Source organism: Rhyacophila brunnea, unplaced genomic scaffold (assembly GCF_057557595.1).
Source record: "Rhyacophila brunnea isolate RB1 unplaced genomic scaffold, BYU_Rbru_1.0 scaffold_4, whole genome shotgun sequence".
NCBI classification, from domain to species: Eukaryota; Metazoa; Arthropoda; class Insecta; order Trichoptera; family Rhyacophilidae; genus Rhyacophila; species Rhyacophila brunnea.
The window spans coordinates 17603450-17621714 of NW_028233068.1; the positions used below are offsets into that span (position 1 = coordinate 17603450).

The 18265-nt window shown below is 33.1% G+C and overlaps 1 protein-coding gene across 2 annotated transcripts; it reads right to left on the reverse strand.

The window, feature by feature from the left end:
* Positions 1 to 1516: 1516 nt before the first annotated feature.
* Positions 1517 to 13462, reverse strand: LOC147067021 (venom protease-like). Of its 2 annotated transcripts, none has more exons than XM_085954114.1 (9): positions 13393 to 13462; positions 11183 to 11286; positions 10038 to 10242; positions 8719 to 8867; positions 6572 to 6684; positions 5778 to 5930; positions 4899 to 5025; positions 4340 to 4474; positions 1517 to 2135 (listed from the first exon to the last, which is right to left on the reverse strand). In XM_085954114.1, the coding sequence occupies exons 1-9, from the start codon at positions 13427 to 13429 to the stop codon at positions 1968 to 1970; spliced, it is 1191 nt and encodes a 396-aa protein (XP_085810240.1). In that variant the 5' UTR covers positions 13430 to 13462; the 3' UTR covers positions 1517 to 1967. The 2 variants fall into 2 exon arrangements, with proteins under 2 accessions (XP_085810240.1, XP_085810239.1); XM_085954113.1 differs by lacking the exon at positions 13393 to 13462 and adding an exon at positions 11385 to 11766.
* Positions 13463 to 18265: the final 4803 nt, after the last annotated feature.

The window sequence follows — 18265 nt, forward strand, 5'->3', positions numbered from 1 at the left end:
ATAGCGAGAACCATAGATATAACATATCACTTAACTTGAAAAGAAATTTTAAAAATTGATAAATATAATAACAGTATGTCTGTATTCAGGCAGTTAGTTTTATTATCCCAGGTAGAAAACTGTCGTCATATTTTTTAACACGACTGTTGATGACCATGTTAACCGCGTTGTGTTCTCTCGCCGTTGAGTATCACAATTAGCACGTCATACTTGATTCTAATTGGGTACAAAATGACAAAAATAAACTGTGTATTTACGGTTGAATTAAGGCGATGTCTTTACCTACCAGACACCTAGCGGAAAAATACGAAGCTTGCAATTTGAGACATTTTTTGGATAATTTACAATTTCAACTGTGTTAATTAATAAATATGTATCTGAAAACATTAAAGAGAAAAATATTTTTTATTTTAAGTCAAAGATAAATTTACAATTTTATTGTAAAAAATGTAATAAAACATGAATTTGTTGAATTGGACCCCATTTTAATATTACATATATTTTATGGTCATATGTATTATTAAAGTATTCTAAGCATCGCCTAAGAGATTTTTGATTAATTCGTAGTTTTAATATTCTTTTTATATTTTTTTTGAAAAACGTTGATTTTTATAAAAATATAAATGTGTATAACTTGAAATCCTTTTTATTTATTTCAAATTTTATTTAGGTATGGTCCCAAAATTGAAGCTCGATTTGTGTGGTAATGGAGGCGGATGTTGAGAGTAAACGATTCCATGAGTGAGGAAGAGCTCCATACTGTTGGGATACAAAAATCTAGAGTGCCACGAGTCTTGCGTGCTGTAAAACGTTGAGGGGTGGTGTCAAGCTGGTGATATTGCTGTTCGATGGTCAAATTATACGGAAAAACAATAAGTAATATTCAATTCACCTCAGTGGCGCGTTTAGTGACATAAAAGTCCGACGCAATGACTGATTTTGAGGCTCTTATGATAAAAAAACGAACAAGCAAATTTGGTTTATGAGAGAACCAGCGGCAAGTAGAACTCAACTAAATAAAAAAGTCCACAATGGGCACGACGTAGGCCGGACAAAATATTAAAGTGACCTAATCATTGAAGAATAACATATCAGTACTGATAAATAAATCACCATCGATTGCGACTATTTTACTGTGGATTACCTCCTCCAGGAATCGGCAACCGTTTTTCGAGGCGCAGATTTAGATCCCCAACTGGGTTTAAATTTTGCCATGTTGTTTCGTACCGGAGCAGACCTTGGAGCGGAGCTAGAGCAAGTATTAGGTCCCGGAGCGGACCTGGAGCAAGTATGAGGTCCCGGAGCAGACCTGGAGCGGAACAACTCAAAAAAGGGTCCGCTCCAACCCACTGTTTATTTTTTTCTCCTCTCTTCAACCAAACTCCTCAATCGTATGTATGTATGCAATGCTGTGGTCTCTTTTATAATATTCTATTGTCGAAATAAAAACATGTCTTTCAAAATTAATTTTAAATAAGCTTTTTATTGTAATATTATCAAATATAATCTTTCTTTACTTAAACTACAAATACATATTAAATAAAGACTGTAATCTTTATTGATTTGCTTACATTATACACAGTTATCTGTTCCTTATTATAATATATTATAATAGTTATATTTCTTAAATATGTGTAATGGATAAATTCACCTTGTTTAAATTCTAGATGGGTTTACTGTGGGGTCAGTGTGGAGACATAATTTGTATACAATACAAAAATAACATAATACGAAAAGAACATAATGTTTCTGAATATTTACAAGAACACCACTTTCAGATAATACATAATAAATTTAGCACCTAGGTAGACATTTTTATCCAGAGACAATGCTGTTTCTTCCGAATAGATTTAAATTATGTGGTATTATAGCCACCAAAAATTGTTGTGATATTTTGACAAACGATCACAGAATAAAGCTTATGCCCTATAGATAGCTAATTTTTTTAATGGCATGTTCTTTACCTTCTACGGCCACACAATGCTCTCAATCCAAGGAATGTAAGCTGCCACTCTTGTATAGAGTCCAGGCACTCCTTTGATGGCACAACCTTTTCCAACTGATACAATGCCTATAACCGTATAAGTGCAGAAGACATTTTTGTTTTGGATTTGAAGTGGACCTCCAGAGTCACCCTGTAAAAATCAAAGTACCCACTATGGTCAACATTGCGATTACTCAAACCCTGCTAGATGATTTTTTTAAATGGTGTTCCTGTAACCAACCCTCCCTCAATCTACCAGTGGTGCTAGAAAAGCAATATTATGTTGCCTCAGGTCTCAGATGTCTCACAACATGACACGTGGCGATGGGCTGAGGTAGGTGATGCGACATTGTGCTTGTTCTATGCTCCGATACTGGAGCATAATAGGGTGCAGTATTAGTTACACAAAAAGTAGTAGTAGTACACAAAAAATTTGATCCACGATAAATCATCTTCACAAATCCGTGGTCCCAGTCTAAGATAATGTGGGAAAATCTGCAGAGGAAATAGATTCTAGATTCTCTCGAAGCACCATATCATCATCTCAGAGTCAAAATGTAATGAAATTGCAAAGCAACTAACTGCACAGATGCGATCTTCCCATGTGCAGGATACACGTGGGCTTAATGTGTTCATTGTGTTTGTGTCTGCTATATCCCATTACCACGTTCAGTGTCCCTCCCTCTTCCTTCTCTGTATCCTGCCCAAACTATCAAAACTGAACCTTAAATCTGGTATATTTATATAAACAATCTAACAAGCACAATGAAAGATAGAAAATAAAACAATAATAATTGAGGAGCTGAGGATTGAAAGAATACAAGTGTACAGATCACAGGCAGAGTAAATCGACTTCAAATCTAACTATGGAATTTATAACAGTTTTCGACATTCTGTAAATACCTCCTGGTTCACAAAATGATCTATTGTTACCTAAGAAAAATGTAGATATTTCTTTATGTTAAGGCGATACATCAGTGAAACGGAAAATAATTTTCAACTATAGGCGCGACGAAATTTTGGACTCGCTCACTAGTCGCTGGCATTCAGAGAGAGAACGTCGAGCTGGGCAAACGTCAATTTGTTTCGTGATGGCGACGGGTGTATTAATTCTTTAATCGTGTAAAGATGACTAAAAACGTTACCCATTTACTTTAAAAAGAAAACATGTCAATGAAATTATATTATTATTGTTACTAATAGAACAATAAACAGAACATTAAATGGATGCATGTTGGATTTATATGACAAATTATATTTCGTTTGGCATGCGTCATTTGCACCCGGGACCCGCAATCCGCGCATCGCCTAGCCACGATCTTTTTAGACCGTGCCTCAACTGAGGTATAGCCTTAATGAATAATATTCATAACATATTATGTTTGGTGCTTGAAAATGGATAAGTCATTCAAAGACCGATAAGACAATCAAAGAAATACCCAGCCTTTGAGAAAATCACGTAAGTATATTGTGACCTTACTGAAAATCGAACCCGGAGCCCCTGGATGAGAAACCAGCGCCTTACGCAGTAGACAACGAGGAAAACAGGAGTCCATGGAGTGTAATCCAATATTCGGAATAAAATACTTATAACTTTTTGTACAAAGCAGTTACATGTTTGAATACTATTTCAATTATGTGGTGATGTGAAAACTCCTCCTGACTACTTGTATGTGACTTGTAATTATTAAATTCTCAGCACCTCAACTTGAGGTTTCTGTTTTTTTTTTGTCGCCATTATAACAGAAGCAAATCGTCAGAAAGAAAAACACGTCTTCCACTTCATTGGTTTTCACAGTGACATTATCATGATATTATAATATTATATTAATACTATCGACCGACGGTACTTGATGGAATTTGAATTTCAATTCTAATGGATTTAAGTTATGTACTATTTATTCCATTTGAGTCATTTTTGGAGACCCGGGTTTCGCCTTTCGGCATCTTCAGGCACCGTGTCCACTCACCATATATTATTATTATACACTGCCGTGCCTGTATGGTTTTAACACACACGGGCTTAAATTCATAAGCTTATTTAAAAAAAATCTTTTCTCACTCACTGCAATACTGAACAAAATTAAAACACTATGATTTATTAGGTATTAATTTACCACAATGTTTAACCACAAATAAGATTCCATAATAGGGATTGCAGTGTCTCCCTTTAGCTTCCTTAGCTTTAACACTAATTATTTGCCTTTTGGTGAGTGGACATGGTGCCTGAAGATACCGAAAGGCGAAACCCGGGTCACCAAAAACGACTCAAATGGAATAATTGTACATAACTTAAATCCATTACAATTATAATATTATATTATGTCCAAGTAATTTTTCAAATGGCCTTTGTACCTGGCATGAGTCCTTCATTTCAGTTCGGCTGCCATAGCATATTTGCGTGTCTGCGTCTACTCCTTTTGACGATCTTGCAGGGCTCGGAGGATGAGCTAATGAGCAATCTTGATAAGAAAATTTATCTAGAGTCACCTTAAAAATAAAAACAACCATCATTGTATAATATAGGGGTCATAGATAAGTGGTAAGTTACTTTTCACACACTGTACTGTAAAACAAAATCATTTCTCGGGATCGACCGCCTTTCATTATGATATTTTTATGAAGAAAAAATTTGTAGGTTTAAAATAGAATCTCACAAATATGGCACTATCGGACCCAGAGTAAGGCATGTAATTATATTGTCTAGTGACTCATGTTAACATTTTCCTTTAAAATATTGAGCGTAATAAATAGTACCTATACCAAGGTATTCACCATTTATTTCATAGTTTGGTGAATACCAAGTGATAAACTTATTTTATATATTATCATGAATTACATGTCATGTAATTAGAAATGTCTAGGTCATTATAATAATTATGCAAATCACACTGTAAACAGATCATGGACAAACCTTGAGAAGCTTGTTACTCTGTGATCCTAGCGATGCGTTGACTCCCCATCCTGTGACAACAGCTTTATCCCCATTTACGGAACCTACATGGAGACAAGCCGGGATGACTGACGATCCAAATGATACACTGCGGAAGAGCCAATTATATAAATATAAAGCGTCCACAATGCAATATTAAACAATGGCATTTTTGTGTGTCAAATGTAATTGATTAGTTTTGGACAAAATTGGACATATTATCAACATATAGGAATATAAGTTTCATGTCCGAAAATTTGTACCTATGCAGTCCGCCGTATCCACACTTCACCGTGAAATGTTGTATCGGAAATATATAGCCGTATATTAAAGATCGTCCAACCTCTTTGGGTAGTATATTATTGAGATAAAATTCATATCTAAATAAAACACAGTTCTTGTTTATTTACAGGAAGCCACAGCAAACAAATTTTGAAAATTGCCGATATAATGGATTACTTGTTAGGTTAAAATTTGGTAGCCGCACTGACTGAGAAACAACATGACAATAATATAACATTTCATAGTTAGTTAATAATAATAAAATTGATGTGATACTGTACGTTATACGCAAGAAACACGGCTTCATTTTGCTAAACAATGCCCACTCTCTTTATATTATTACTCTGAGGTTGGTAGCGAGTGAACCGCGGCGTTTTACCTCCTTATATAGAATGGCCCTAACTCGATAAACGATAACCATACCAAAACACACAAGAGTATTCTGGTTCACTATTTCTTATTAACAAAATGTTGTACCTACCATAAAAATATAATGTATAATGATAATAAAGTTTGCAATTTTCTATTGTATTGTAATATAATTAAAATTATGTATGAATATAATATAAAATCACTCACTCTCTATCAAGTTCTAGAAGAGCAATGTCGTTATACAACTGAGGAGGCTTACGATCTGGATGTTCAACAATCCTCGTGACATTGTACGTCTTGCTTCTATCGAGCCGAGCATTCACTTCAGGTGACCCAAGACGCACATACTTCACATCGGTACTACAAATAAATATTCAGAAATTTAATAACATTTTCAACATCCTCTTCTATTAATTTATAGAGGTCATCATTAATTCAATGTTAGTAGGTAGCTAATTAAGGTCATTCAATGAGAAGTGGTTACATAAAATGATTAGTCTTCACAATCAAGTCTTAAGTTATCATAATATACTGACACAAATACTTGGTAGACTCCTTTAGGAAAGGACGATGTATCAAGAATATTCATTTCCTATATTAGTTTTAATAAACCAATTGTGTCAATTCAATAATATGAACAAATGGAAGTTGAATAAAATAATAAAATATTTTTTTCATAAGATAAAGAATTAAAAATTAATTAATTAATTAATTAAATTTATTATAATATATTAATTAATGGAAGGCCGCTAAATACAATCTACAGAGTGTATACGGTGGAGCTACGGGATGCTGGTTTGACCTGGAACGAAGCAAGAAGACTGGCGAGCGACAGGGATTCTTGGAGGCGCCGCGTGGTGTCCATATGCTCCAGTTAAGGGGCGGATATGGCAAAAGAAGAAGAAGAAGATTAATTAATCATGCGTTCAAATTGATATTGGAATATTATGCTTGGCAGTCCATTAGCTTTGGATAGATGTAATACAATATTATTTTGTTACCCAGCTGATCTGCTAGACGAACAATGTGCTGCTGTCATCACCCATCTTTTACTGATGAGTGTCCCGCCACATTCCCACAAAGCGGTGGCTAAATCGCCGTAACCAAGAAGAGCCTGTAAAACAATTTCATGAAGTAAACGTACTTAGTTTATTTTCATTGGTGAAGAAGTGTTCAAAAAATTCATTGCATTGCGTCGGCGGTGTAACAGCATTGATTGTCCGAATAAAAATAAATATATTCAAACTTAATTAATCTGTCATTTAAAGATTTTTAAGTATCTGGTTAATCAAGACGTATTTAGATTCAAAAACATTTTGTCGACTGTCTAACTATATTGGAGCCATTCAAATTTAATAATTTAATAGAAATAATATAAATTTCAAAACCTCAGGAACATACATCTTAGAAAAATTCTAGAAAAACAGTTGGACCAAGTGAGACTCAAACTCATGTCTTTCACTTTCCGGGTGAGTGCTTTGTCTTCTGAGCTATCGATCTGTCACTCACAATAGTCACAAACCCATTTTTAGATATTTTTTTTTTAAACCAGGTCTGATCCAAACAGGATCATAATATGTGCCTCCACAGAGTAGAGGTTTGTATTAACAGATTTTGTTTTTTACGAGAAATGGATGTCAGCCACTTGCTCAACCTATTAGGTCCATACCCTGACTCACACACAAATTGAAAAACAATATGTGTTCGAACCCGGGACCCACGGTGTGATAGTCCAACGCTAAAGCCGCGCGGCCACTACGGGTTAATTAAAATAATTTTTGTTGTATTTAATTTCATGTCTCGTAATTCCATCACTAGATATCACTAGTGTTAAGGCTTAATTACCCCAGCAGATGCAGATCCAACCAGATCCAACGATCCACGCGTTGTGAGCAATCGTCATTACATTAAAAGCAATTATACACAACAATTCGATCGTGTTGATCCTTGCTTATGATTAATAATTTACATTACATCTAGTGTTACTATTATTAAAAATATAGGTTTACCAAACGTTATTTCTTCGTTAGATTGGTGGCTACACTGAACACTTTTAACCCATAGCACCAAATTCAAGTCAAAAATTCATTCAATATCTAAATATATTTCTAAAACATAGTACAAAAATGCGAAAGGTAAAAACTTCAAAGCTGATTTTCTCTGTTTGACGTTTTTTAGATTGTGGCAGTTTAGTTGCGGGGGTGCGATATATCTGTATCGACGTTCCCTCTAATTTTTCTATTGTGTGTGCGGATCATCAACGCATCTGAGCAGTGTCACCCATCACCCGGTGCGGTAAATTTACACCCCCCCCCCCCCACAAACACACACAAACAATTTTTCATTAAAACTTATATTTTAAGGTATTTATTAATTTCAGTGATGTTATATAATACCTAATAACACTAACAATGATAATTTAAGTAAATAAAAAAATAGGAAATAAAGAAAAAAAGTATTCATTGATAAAATTTAATATATCAAATACTATCTAAACTCGCAGAACGTTTTTTTTTTATATTTATATTAAATCTATATTTAACTATTTCTTTTATTCAACGAATAATTCACAAGATTTAAGAATATATCATTCTGATTATTGAACATATATTATTTTGAAAAAAACACTTTCTGATAGAGTATATAATAACCAATAGAAAAAATCTTTTTTGAAAAAAGTAAGTCACCCCGACGGGGAATCGAACCCTGTATCTCCCGAGTATACGCCTCATCCGTCGCATTAAGCCATTATGCTACGGCGTGACATACTAATAGCGAACAAATTTTAACTTATAATTGGTTATTATATACTCTATCAGAAAGTGTTTTTTTCAAAATAATATATGTTAAATCTATATATTGCGATTATAATACCTCTAATGTAAACAGTCATGACTTTGAAGCTATTACAAACATTCAATGATGACGAGCTTCCCAGTACATGTTAATAAAATAAATTAAGTTTTTCAGAGATGTAGGTACAAAAAAAACTAAAAGGCTAGATATCCAGTAAAATTTTCAATTCTCCCATTCCAAACGGCTCAATGACGATATTTCAAAAACCCAGTCAGACAAAATTTTAAGACATTTGGTAACCCTATTTTAAGTTATATTGAAATTAATATTGATAGACCATCAATTTATTTACCATATGTGGGAATTCATTTATACCAGCGGGCATACCGCCAACCACAAGACTTTCCACATGATGTGCACACAGCTCTTCCCTCTCTCTTGGTCCACCGATAAGAATACTGTTCTTGCATCTGAAAATGGTGTCAGCTAAATCGATGCATTCTGAAAGTTGGAAAATACAGATATATAGGCCATAAACCCAATATGTCTGACACCAGTGCGTATAATGGTCCACCAATGCACAATACACAGCAAACTTGAGCAAACGGGCAAAAAGGACAAAAAAAGTCATAGTGGAAACCAACGGTGAATGTGACCATTTTTTTCTATTGAATTTGAATATTTTAGGGTTGCAGCTTTGCAGTTCAATCAATTGGTATTGAGAGACTACTGCTTAGGTTATATGTAATGAATGATCATGATCCAGCGATGTGATGTCCAGCAATAGATCTGGTAGGGCTTACGAGAAAAGATGACTGACTTGAGTAGCCACTCTAGATAGAGACAGATGGAGAGAATTGTTCAAGAAAGTCGTTGAACTTCACAAAGTCATAAATTTTTCAAGACTTCCACAGTTTATTGTTATTTTTATTGTTTATTGTTTTCGACCGTCACCGTGTGTACTTACTTCTTCCTTCTATAACATTTTTGGTTATTCTCAAGAAATAATGAGGTATATTAGACAGAAAGACCTGTGCAATGATTCTCAAACATCAAAAGAGAAAGAAGTACACAAAATGACACCCTGAAAACAAAATCTTTCACAATACCATTCATTGACCGATCATTGCATTATATTCGTACAATGGTAATATAACATCTTACAATAATTAATCTGTCAAATGTACGCATCTACTAAATTGACCCCCATTCGGATATTAGACCGGTACCGGCTTTCGCCAGTCTCATAACCAGAAGTTAGCTTCAATTTAATCAAGAATAGTAGTTATTTTATATATAAACTAGCTCAATGATTGTAAACAACATTTTACCTGCTGAATACTAACCTGGCCAAATTCTGGGAAGGCATTCCATAGGTAACAGACTGGAGACCGGCGTACACTCAGTTGGACCCAGCCAGTTAGGTACCTAAGCTGGGTCGTTCAACTAAAATTCTACAACCTTCACATTTATAATTTAGAATAAATCTGAATATCATACTGCAGTCATCTTTTTCGAATAAACAGCATATTCCGCAACAAATTATTGAGTATTGGATCCACCATACGCCGCATCGTCATAATAAACAGACTCAGGGCCCCATCCCACAGACATATTAGACAAGAAGTAGAAAAATAGTGAAGCCAAAAGTAATAAGTAATAATTGCTTACTGTCCCAAGCTTTCTGTCCATTCTTTGCAACTTTTAAGGCTTTGTTAGGTAATGGTGGACATTCTCCATTCCCAGCCCGAGTACTTAAGGTCATGGTAAGAGTTGACGGCGGCAGAGTAGTGGTGCTTGGAATCACTGTGGAAATTGCTGGAGACACTCCTTGCTCACAACAAACAATGGGTGCCGTTCCAGAAAAAGTGCAAATCTGTTAGAAAAATAAAATAACTGTGAGATAATCGGTAATAGAACATTATATCTATACCTCAGAGCCAGTATGTTGTATATATGATATTGCAGAAAATGAGTTTTGTACCTAGGTACATTACCGAAAGTATCATATTATCTTTCAGGGCCAATTCACTTTTTGGGTTTAATCATGACAGAAATCCAACATGTTCCTAAAACCCCGGAAGTCCATAGAATGCCTGAAAGTATTCTTTTTGGACATAAATGATACACCAGCTTTCAGTCACAGATATAATCATTGTACTCCATTGTAACCATCACAGCGAGCACAAATGGTGAGGAAACATTCATTCTGTATTTAATACCTACCAAGTTTTGAAAAACCTCAGAAATCCGTAATAAAGAGGAGTCTTTCACTTTCCAGGTGACAGCTTTTATCCCATTAAGCTGATGATTGATCCATCATTCTTGAGAATAACTGCTAATTATTTAAAATGTTTGAAAATCCACCAAGAAATGACTAACAACTTTGTAATTTAAATCAATATGATTTATAGCTGACATCAGGAGTATTTCAACATTTTAGTAATGATACTAACTTGCTAACAATAATGATTAACTGATATATTTTATTCAAGAATTTATATGGTATTGGTATTGCAGCAATTTTAGTAAGATCTTCGCTCTAAATTCAACATACGTCCTTAAAAATCTGCGGCCTGTCAGATAGGTACTGCCATAGTAATATCGTGAGGCATAGAAAAGGTTAACTGTATTCATATTATTGGGGTTTTACTGTACCTTCTCTGAATTGTTTAAATCTTCAAATATGATTTAATACGTTAATAATAATAATAAATATGATTTGAATTCAAAATTAGGCTAGGTCATGTACAGTGTAGCTCTGCCACTACTGCCTTTTCCTGTAAAGTTACTGTAAATTTAAGATATTCACAAACCTGCGGAGGTTCTCCTTGCTTTAACTTGGCCATAGCCGATGGGCAACTTCCCAATTGAGTGCATATCCCTTGCTCTCCCGTAGAAGTAAAAAGGCATTCGTCACCTAGTAAAAACATAACATTAAATTACTGTCATAGCGTTGAGTTATTGATACAAATTTTTGATACACATATAAAAAGATACTGTAATTACAATAATTACCTTCGAATTGCGCCAAACTTGAAGATATAATTGTCAAAAGAACTATACACTGTCCAATAAATTTAAATACACTCATTCTGAATCTGTTTATAGACAATAATTATTACATTAAATTATTATTACTGGCGATACTTAAATACACTAAACTTATTCTTTTTGTTAATAGATGTGGACTTATGCACAAAACTAGTTTTTACGTATTTTTATGTCCAGGTTGGTTCCCTGGAATTTTTACTGTAAATGTTGTTGTTCAATTATTAATTTATTTATTTCCACCACAAAATCTTCTATGAAGCAGATTAAATAAGCAAATTAAACTGAGAAATGACATCCCCCTGTTATGTAATTATTATTCATGTATAGTCGACAGCGGTCATTAACTCTCAACTGTACACTAAATAATTTTATAAATAAGACATTAGTGTAGAGACCTGTTTAAAAATGTCTTGAATTCAAAACATAATAACTGTTGTTCAGTGGCGTACATTCTATATAGGAAACTTTTCAGTCATACGGTTGATCGATCACCTTTAATTTTAACTTGTAATATTTGTATAAATAAATAAAAACAACCTGTTAATAACTTGTCCACAAATGGATATGATGTTTTTTAGCTGTCAATTTTATTTTAATTGTACATATTTATGTTTGGTATTGATGCCTTTAATTATTTTTTATGCACAACGCAACACAATGTTTTTTAAATCTTAATTCATGTGTTTAATTTTGATTTAAAGTTATGACATACGATAATGTATGTATATATTTTATTTCATTATTTTCATACTGGAACAAATATTCTATTAAATTCTTCCTTTTTTGAGTGTTAGTCGTGCTTTTGTATTTTTTAATCATAATGATTATGACCTTAGTAATTATGATTTTTCATTACACTATTTTTTATAATGAATAATATAAGAAACTTAAAAAGTCAGCATTCTTTATTAAATATATAGATACCATGTTTCAATAGGGAAACAATTCAATAAACCTTGTTCCAAGATATGGCGTTTAAATTTTTTGCAGAAATTCTCATTTTAATTTTAAAGCTTTGATTTTGAAGAAAATGTATGTTTTTTATATTTAGTTTAGTGGAATTCAGCAACGCATAATGAAATTTCACAATCTAATAAGGAATTAACCCAGAATTTCAGTATATAACTGAATCAATAATTAATCTCAGAAAGGGTTAAGTATTCGATTTTATAACACATTAAATAAATTTTTAACTCTTTTTTTTGCCGAATTATAAATAGCAGGCCTTTCTACTTCGAATGGCATTATTATCTTGAAATTTTGAGTTGTTTCCCTATTGAAATGATATAAATCGATATACACAGTACAAAATATTTTTGTACCAAATCTTGGACCCACAACCGTCGCATTCCATTCGCAACCATTGCAGTGGTTGTGCATTCAATACTGATTTAGTAAATTTTACATTTCCTACATTCTACGTTATCCACAACTTCGCAATTAACAGTATATCGACCACTGCTATATAATATAATAACATACATAATTTGAAAACATCTCATCATGCATATATCCACTAAAAAAATATCTTTTTTAGCAAAAAAAAAATAAGACACCTGATAGTACTTGAACCTGTAACCGCGCCAGTGTGCTTTTCCAATTAACCTACGGGCATCCTACTCAATTACGACGATTTTAACTAGTAGTTCTTACATGAAATAGTTATTACTTGTGTCGTATTTATTATTTGTTGAATAAAAGAAATCCTATATAGGCACGGCACGGTCACTAAGTTATGGGCACAATTAGGTACATAATGCTCCCTTGTACACAAACGCCTAATCAGCACTGCCAACTTTGCATTTTTGAATAAGCTTATGGCTTGCAAAATACGTATCAATGCATCTAATATCACATCAACCGTTTAAAATGCAAGAATATTAAACCAGATGTGCATTGAGATCAACATGCTGGCTATAAACAATAAATTAAAATGTAACATAATGTGATATTTAGCACTATACACACTCACCAAATGAAAATGCACTAAAATCCATATAGGTTACCATTAATCAAGAAATATCCACACTGTCTGTCGTGTCAACAATCTGTGCACTCCACTGGTTATTATTGCATAATATTAATCAAGTCCACTTAAAAAAATATTAGCACCATACAAAAACAGAGACTTCCAAGTTACCATCACATCAACACAAGATAAACGAGGTTCTAAAGATTGAACAAATACAAGTTACAAGTACAGACGCAGGAAAAAAACCATTATGACATACACAAATTAATGCAGTTTAGAAATTCACTCTAATTACAATTTACAATGCAGATATTTTTTTGTCCCCAACAAGTCTGTTTCTAAACGCCAGATGTTCATCTTATAAATACATATTGTGTGTACTTACACCTACATTGCAATAAGTGTGATTCTTACAGACGTTTATATCCTTTTCTGGAAAAAGTACCAATTTTTTTGTTCAGATATTGAATGGAACGGTGAATCTTATAGAATTATAGATATATCAATGTGAATCCTCAACAACCAATTCACAATAATAAAAAAAGTCAGTTTAACACCTTTACGGTGTGGAGATACCTTTGTGAGTTAGATAGTATTCATTATTATTGATTGAACTGAAATTCACACAAGGATGTCCTTTTATCTTCTTCCTGGTGGAGCTTTCTGTGGTTTCCCCAATGAAAAATGTCTGAAGCATTTCCAGTTTTATATTATGTAACATCAACAAAAATAATTGTTCTTCTACCTCTTTAACGATTGTATGAAAATTAGTAGACTACTAATGCTTTTTTTGCTTTATTTTAATATGCTTAGGTTTCATCTCTACGAAGATTTTTTTAAATGTCTCGTTGAACATCATAAGAAAGGTGAGAAAATACTTTTAGTATAGTATGTAATTGTTTATAAAAATATTTGGCATACAACTCGGTATTTTTTTACACCATGATGAGCTTAGCTACAAATTCAACACACCTGATGACTTATCGCGAGTGGAGAACTACAAGGTTCTAAGTGTTTGTCCTTGGAGAAACAAAAGTAACAATGAGGCAACTTAGAATACTACTTCATTGTTGGGTTAGTTTTTTCAAGGACGAACACTTAGAACCTTGTAGTATTAGGCTCGCGTTATGTTGGTATATTAGCGCCTTTACACGCGCATGGATTTACTTGCAGCAATAGTGTGTATTTTAAGCTATCGCGATATAAATTGTTTACACATAAAAGTGCTGAATGTCTCACCAATCTCATTCTTCAAGAGTAAGCGAGATGCGATGTTGTCATTTTATAGTACTGCTTGACAGGTCGTGAAAATCGGTTAACCTCAAAATGAGTCTGGGCGGTGTATTTGGTTTTTTGCATATATCGAACAAATTCCAACTGTCGTGTGAAAATTCAGAAGCTTCCAAACTTTTTAATTCATGCATGCAATTTTTGCACAACTTGCATGATAATACATATTTACTTACACATGCATTTTCTTGTTATGGCCGCTATAATACCTATTGTCAGTAGTAAATCCATGCATGTGTAAATGGGGTATATCTGTAGTTTAGGAATTTAATGACAGCTTTGTAACCCAAAACTAATATCATAATTTCGTAAAAATATAATATGTATTAACATAAGTTTCGTTGTCACATTAATCTAATTTTCAAACTCAAAAATGTGCAACTTGGTAACACCTGCTTATTATTTATTTTGCTGTAGGTAATTATTGATAATTTTATTCATTTGCCTGAATCAAGTATTTTGTTTTTTTTTTAATTCCCATATTATTTGATAGGTTATCGTGGATGTGATTTGAATATTTAATTAATTAATTGAATTCATGTATAAATAAGCATCAAAATTTATATTATGCATAATGAAGATTTGATATCAAGGATGATTTATTCAAGTTTAGGTAACTTCTCATTGTAAATTCATAATTAATAACCGGTTTCTCTTACCTTTCAAGTATGTAGGTATTTATAGTAGTTAATGAAACTGGCATTTAGTTAGTAGAACTTCATTATATTTACTCGACAGTAAATTCCACATCTGTCTACCATTAGTTAGTCTTAGGAGCCTGTAAATAAGCATCAAAAATTGCAGATTGCCGATACAATTGCCAAAAAAATAGTAAAACTATTGCCCAGTTGCTGGGCAATGTATGACCCGACATCATTAAGTGTCGGGCAAGGATGAATACAACCAATCATACATACTCATGTCCGATCCTAATAGGATCATATGGGCCTCCACAGAGTAGAGGTTTTGTATTAACAGATTTTGTTTTTACGAGAAATGGATGTCAGCCACTTTGCTCAACATATTAGGTCCATACCCTGGACTCACACACAAATTGAAAAACAATATGTGTGCTTGCCAGACCCAGGATTCGAACCTGGGACCCACGGCGTGACAGCCCAACGCTTAAGCCGCGCCGCCACCGTGGAGTACTCCATACCAGAAGTACCACTCATACAGGAGTTAAATGTATTTATTCAGGGTGTTCCACTCTTCAATTGCTCACATTGTTCCAGATCTAGACGTTTGTGCAGCTTTGACAGTTGGCCTTTTCATATTTGAATCATTATATAGTTTGGCTTCCACGTTCCATAGCTCAGGACGTAAATAAACCTCATTAATAAGCTCCCATAACTTGTCGTTTGTCCATTTAGTTATTGTACGTAGTGTGAATTGATGAAACACCACAATAAAATTAATAACGATACAGCAAAAAATTAAAATAATGTATTATCGAATCGGCTGTCACTACGATATTTTTATTATTGCTAAGGATGAGGCAGGTCAAACAGAGACGCACATATGGAGCAGAGCGAGAAGGAAATAGATTTATCTAGCAATTATTGCTGTATTTTCGATTGCGTTCGATATTCGATATATCGACCAACCATGCTGCCAGAAACCATGGGCAATAGATGGAAAGTTTCGGAAACGTAGACTACTATTTTTGTGTTTTGGGGAACTATTAACTGCAACACAATTCCTGTATCATATTGCCGCAAAAAGCCCCTTTACATTAATAATTTGAAGAAATAAAAAACTCTGTACTATATAAATTATGGTTTGTACTATATTTGAAACATCTAACATAACCTAACCTAACCATTTGATAATATAATATTAAACATATTTGCCTAAATCGCCCTATTATTTGAAGATACATACATGAATATTACTTATTTCAGACCATTGAACATATAGTTTAGTCCTCTAAAAAGGTTCATAAGTTTGCATGGATATACACAATATACAGGGGCCAAGCGAGACAAGCCGATGGGACAAGGTGTGATATAAATACAGTTGATGCTAACAGTGTACAAATTAGTTCCGCCTACTAAGAAAATTGGATTTGCTCATCTACTCTGGTATGGTTACATATTATGTACTAGTGTTCACCAAAAAAGTAACAATAAAATGTGACGCAAAAATGACATCGAAGAATTACTTAGGTATGAATTATAAAGTAACTACAGTAAAACCTCGTTAATAAGAATTCCATGGGACCGAAAATCAAAAAATCGAATTACGAAATATGAAATGTATGGGGGAAAATATTAAAATTTTGAAAAAAAAACTTTTTTTTGATTTTCATTAATTTCGTTTCCGATGATAGATGTGCCTAAAATGTCAGGATTATTTTTATTACCTTCATAAAATAAGTAATTTTTGATGTTTTAAGTAAAGTTTGTCAAAATTTTCAATGACTGGCTCATGAAATAGTGTACTTTATTACGATTTATTGAATATTTTTATATGCCAGAACTCTGAAATCATTTCGAATTACTAAATTTGAATTAAAGGTATGGTTTTATATGAAAATAATGTTCAAGGGACTTTTTTTTCGGGAAAATTTCGAATTATGGCAAATTTAGAATTATTAGTGTTCTTACTAAACAGGTTGCGACCCGAGAACTACAAGGTTCTAAGTGTCGATTTTTGGCCAAACTAAAGTAATAATGAGGCAGTCTTCCAAGTCACATTATCTACATACTATATCAATATGAGGTCGATATTTCTTATATTTTTTCATTAAACCCCAATACTACCGAGTTCTATGTGCACTTTACAGAATATCTGTGGTACTACAGAGTTCTACCATAATCTAAAAAGATCCGTCGTTCTACAAAGTTCTATGTGCTTTGACATTTCGTGGTTGTGAATACATTTAAAGTTGTTAAAATGGTTTTAATTGCAATATGAAGAGTAAAATGTTGTTGTTTTGTATTTTAAATTTATTATTAGGACTCCATGCAGTGTATTTAACTAGAAACCAAGAGTATTTAAATAAACTACTATAACTTCGAGATACATAACCTCAAAAAAAAGGGTTCGTGATATTTGATATCAACAGTAAATTGTGAACTCACTAATAGATGAATTATAATATTATGAAACGTAAGTAAGGTTAAATTATCGTTATTTTTTTTTTAAATATTGAGAGTATTTTAAGGCTATTTCATTCATTGATTTAATGTTTCAGGCATAAAAGTCTTCCTGAAAGTGATATAAATATTTGAGATGTTTCAAATCTCAGTAGATGAGGTGAAAAAATGGTTATGTTGTATTCTAAAATCCCTATTCCTGAGAATTGAGAAGAATATTATTATGATGTTATGATGGATCTGAAAGATATGCCTTTTGATGGCTTGAAGTTTATTCTAAAACTGAGGCGAATAATTTAATAAAAGAATTTTTACACAGCATTCACTCAGCCATTAGTAACAACAATCTTGTATACACAATTACAATAAATGTATCGGATGTGAAGACAACGAGCCAGTTGAAATTGAACAATAAACATTGGGCTTGTTGCATCAACAATAGTTTTGTATTTTTAAATTATATTTTCAACATAATTTTCATT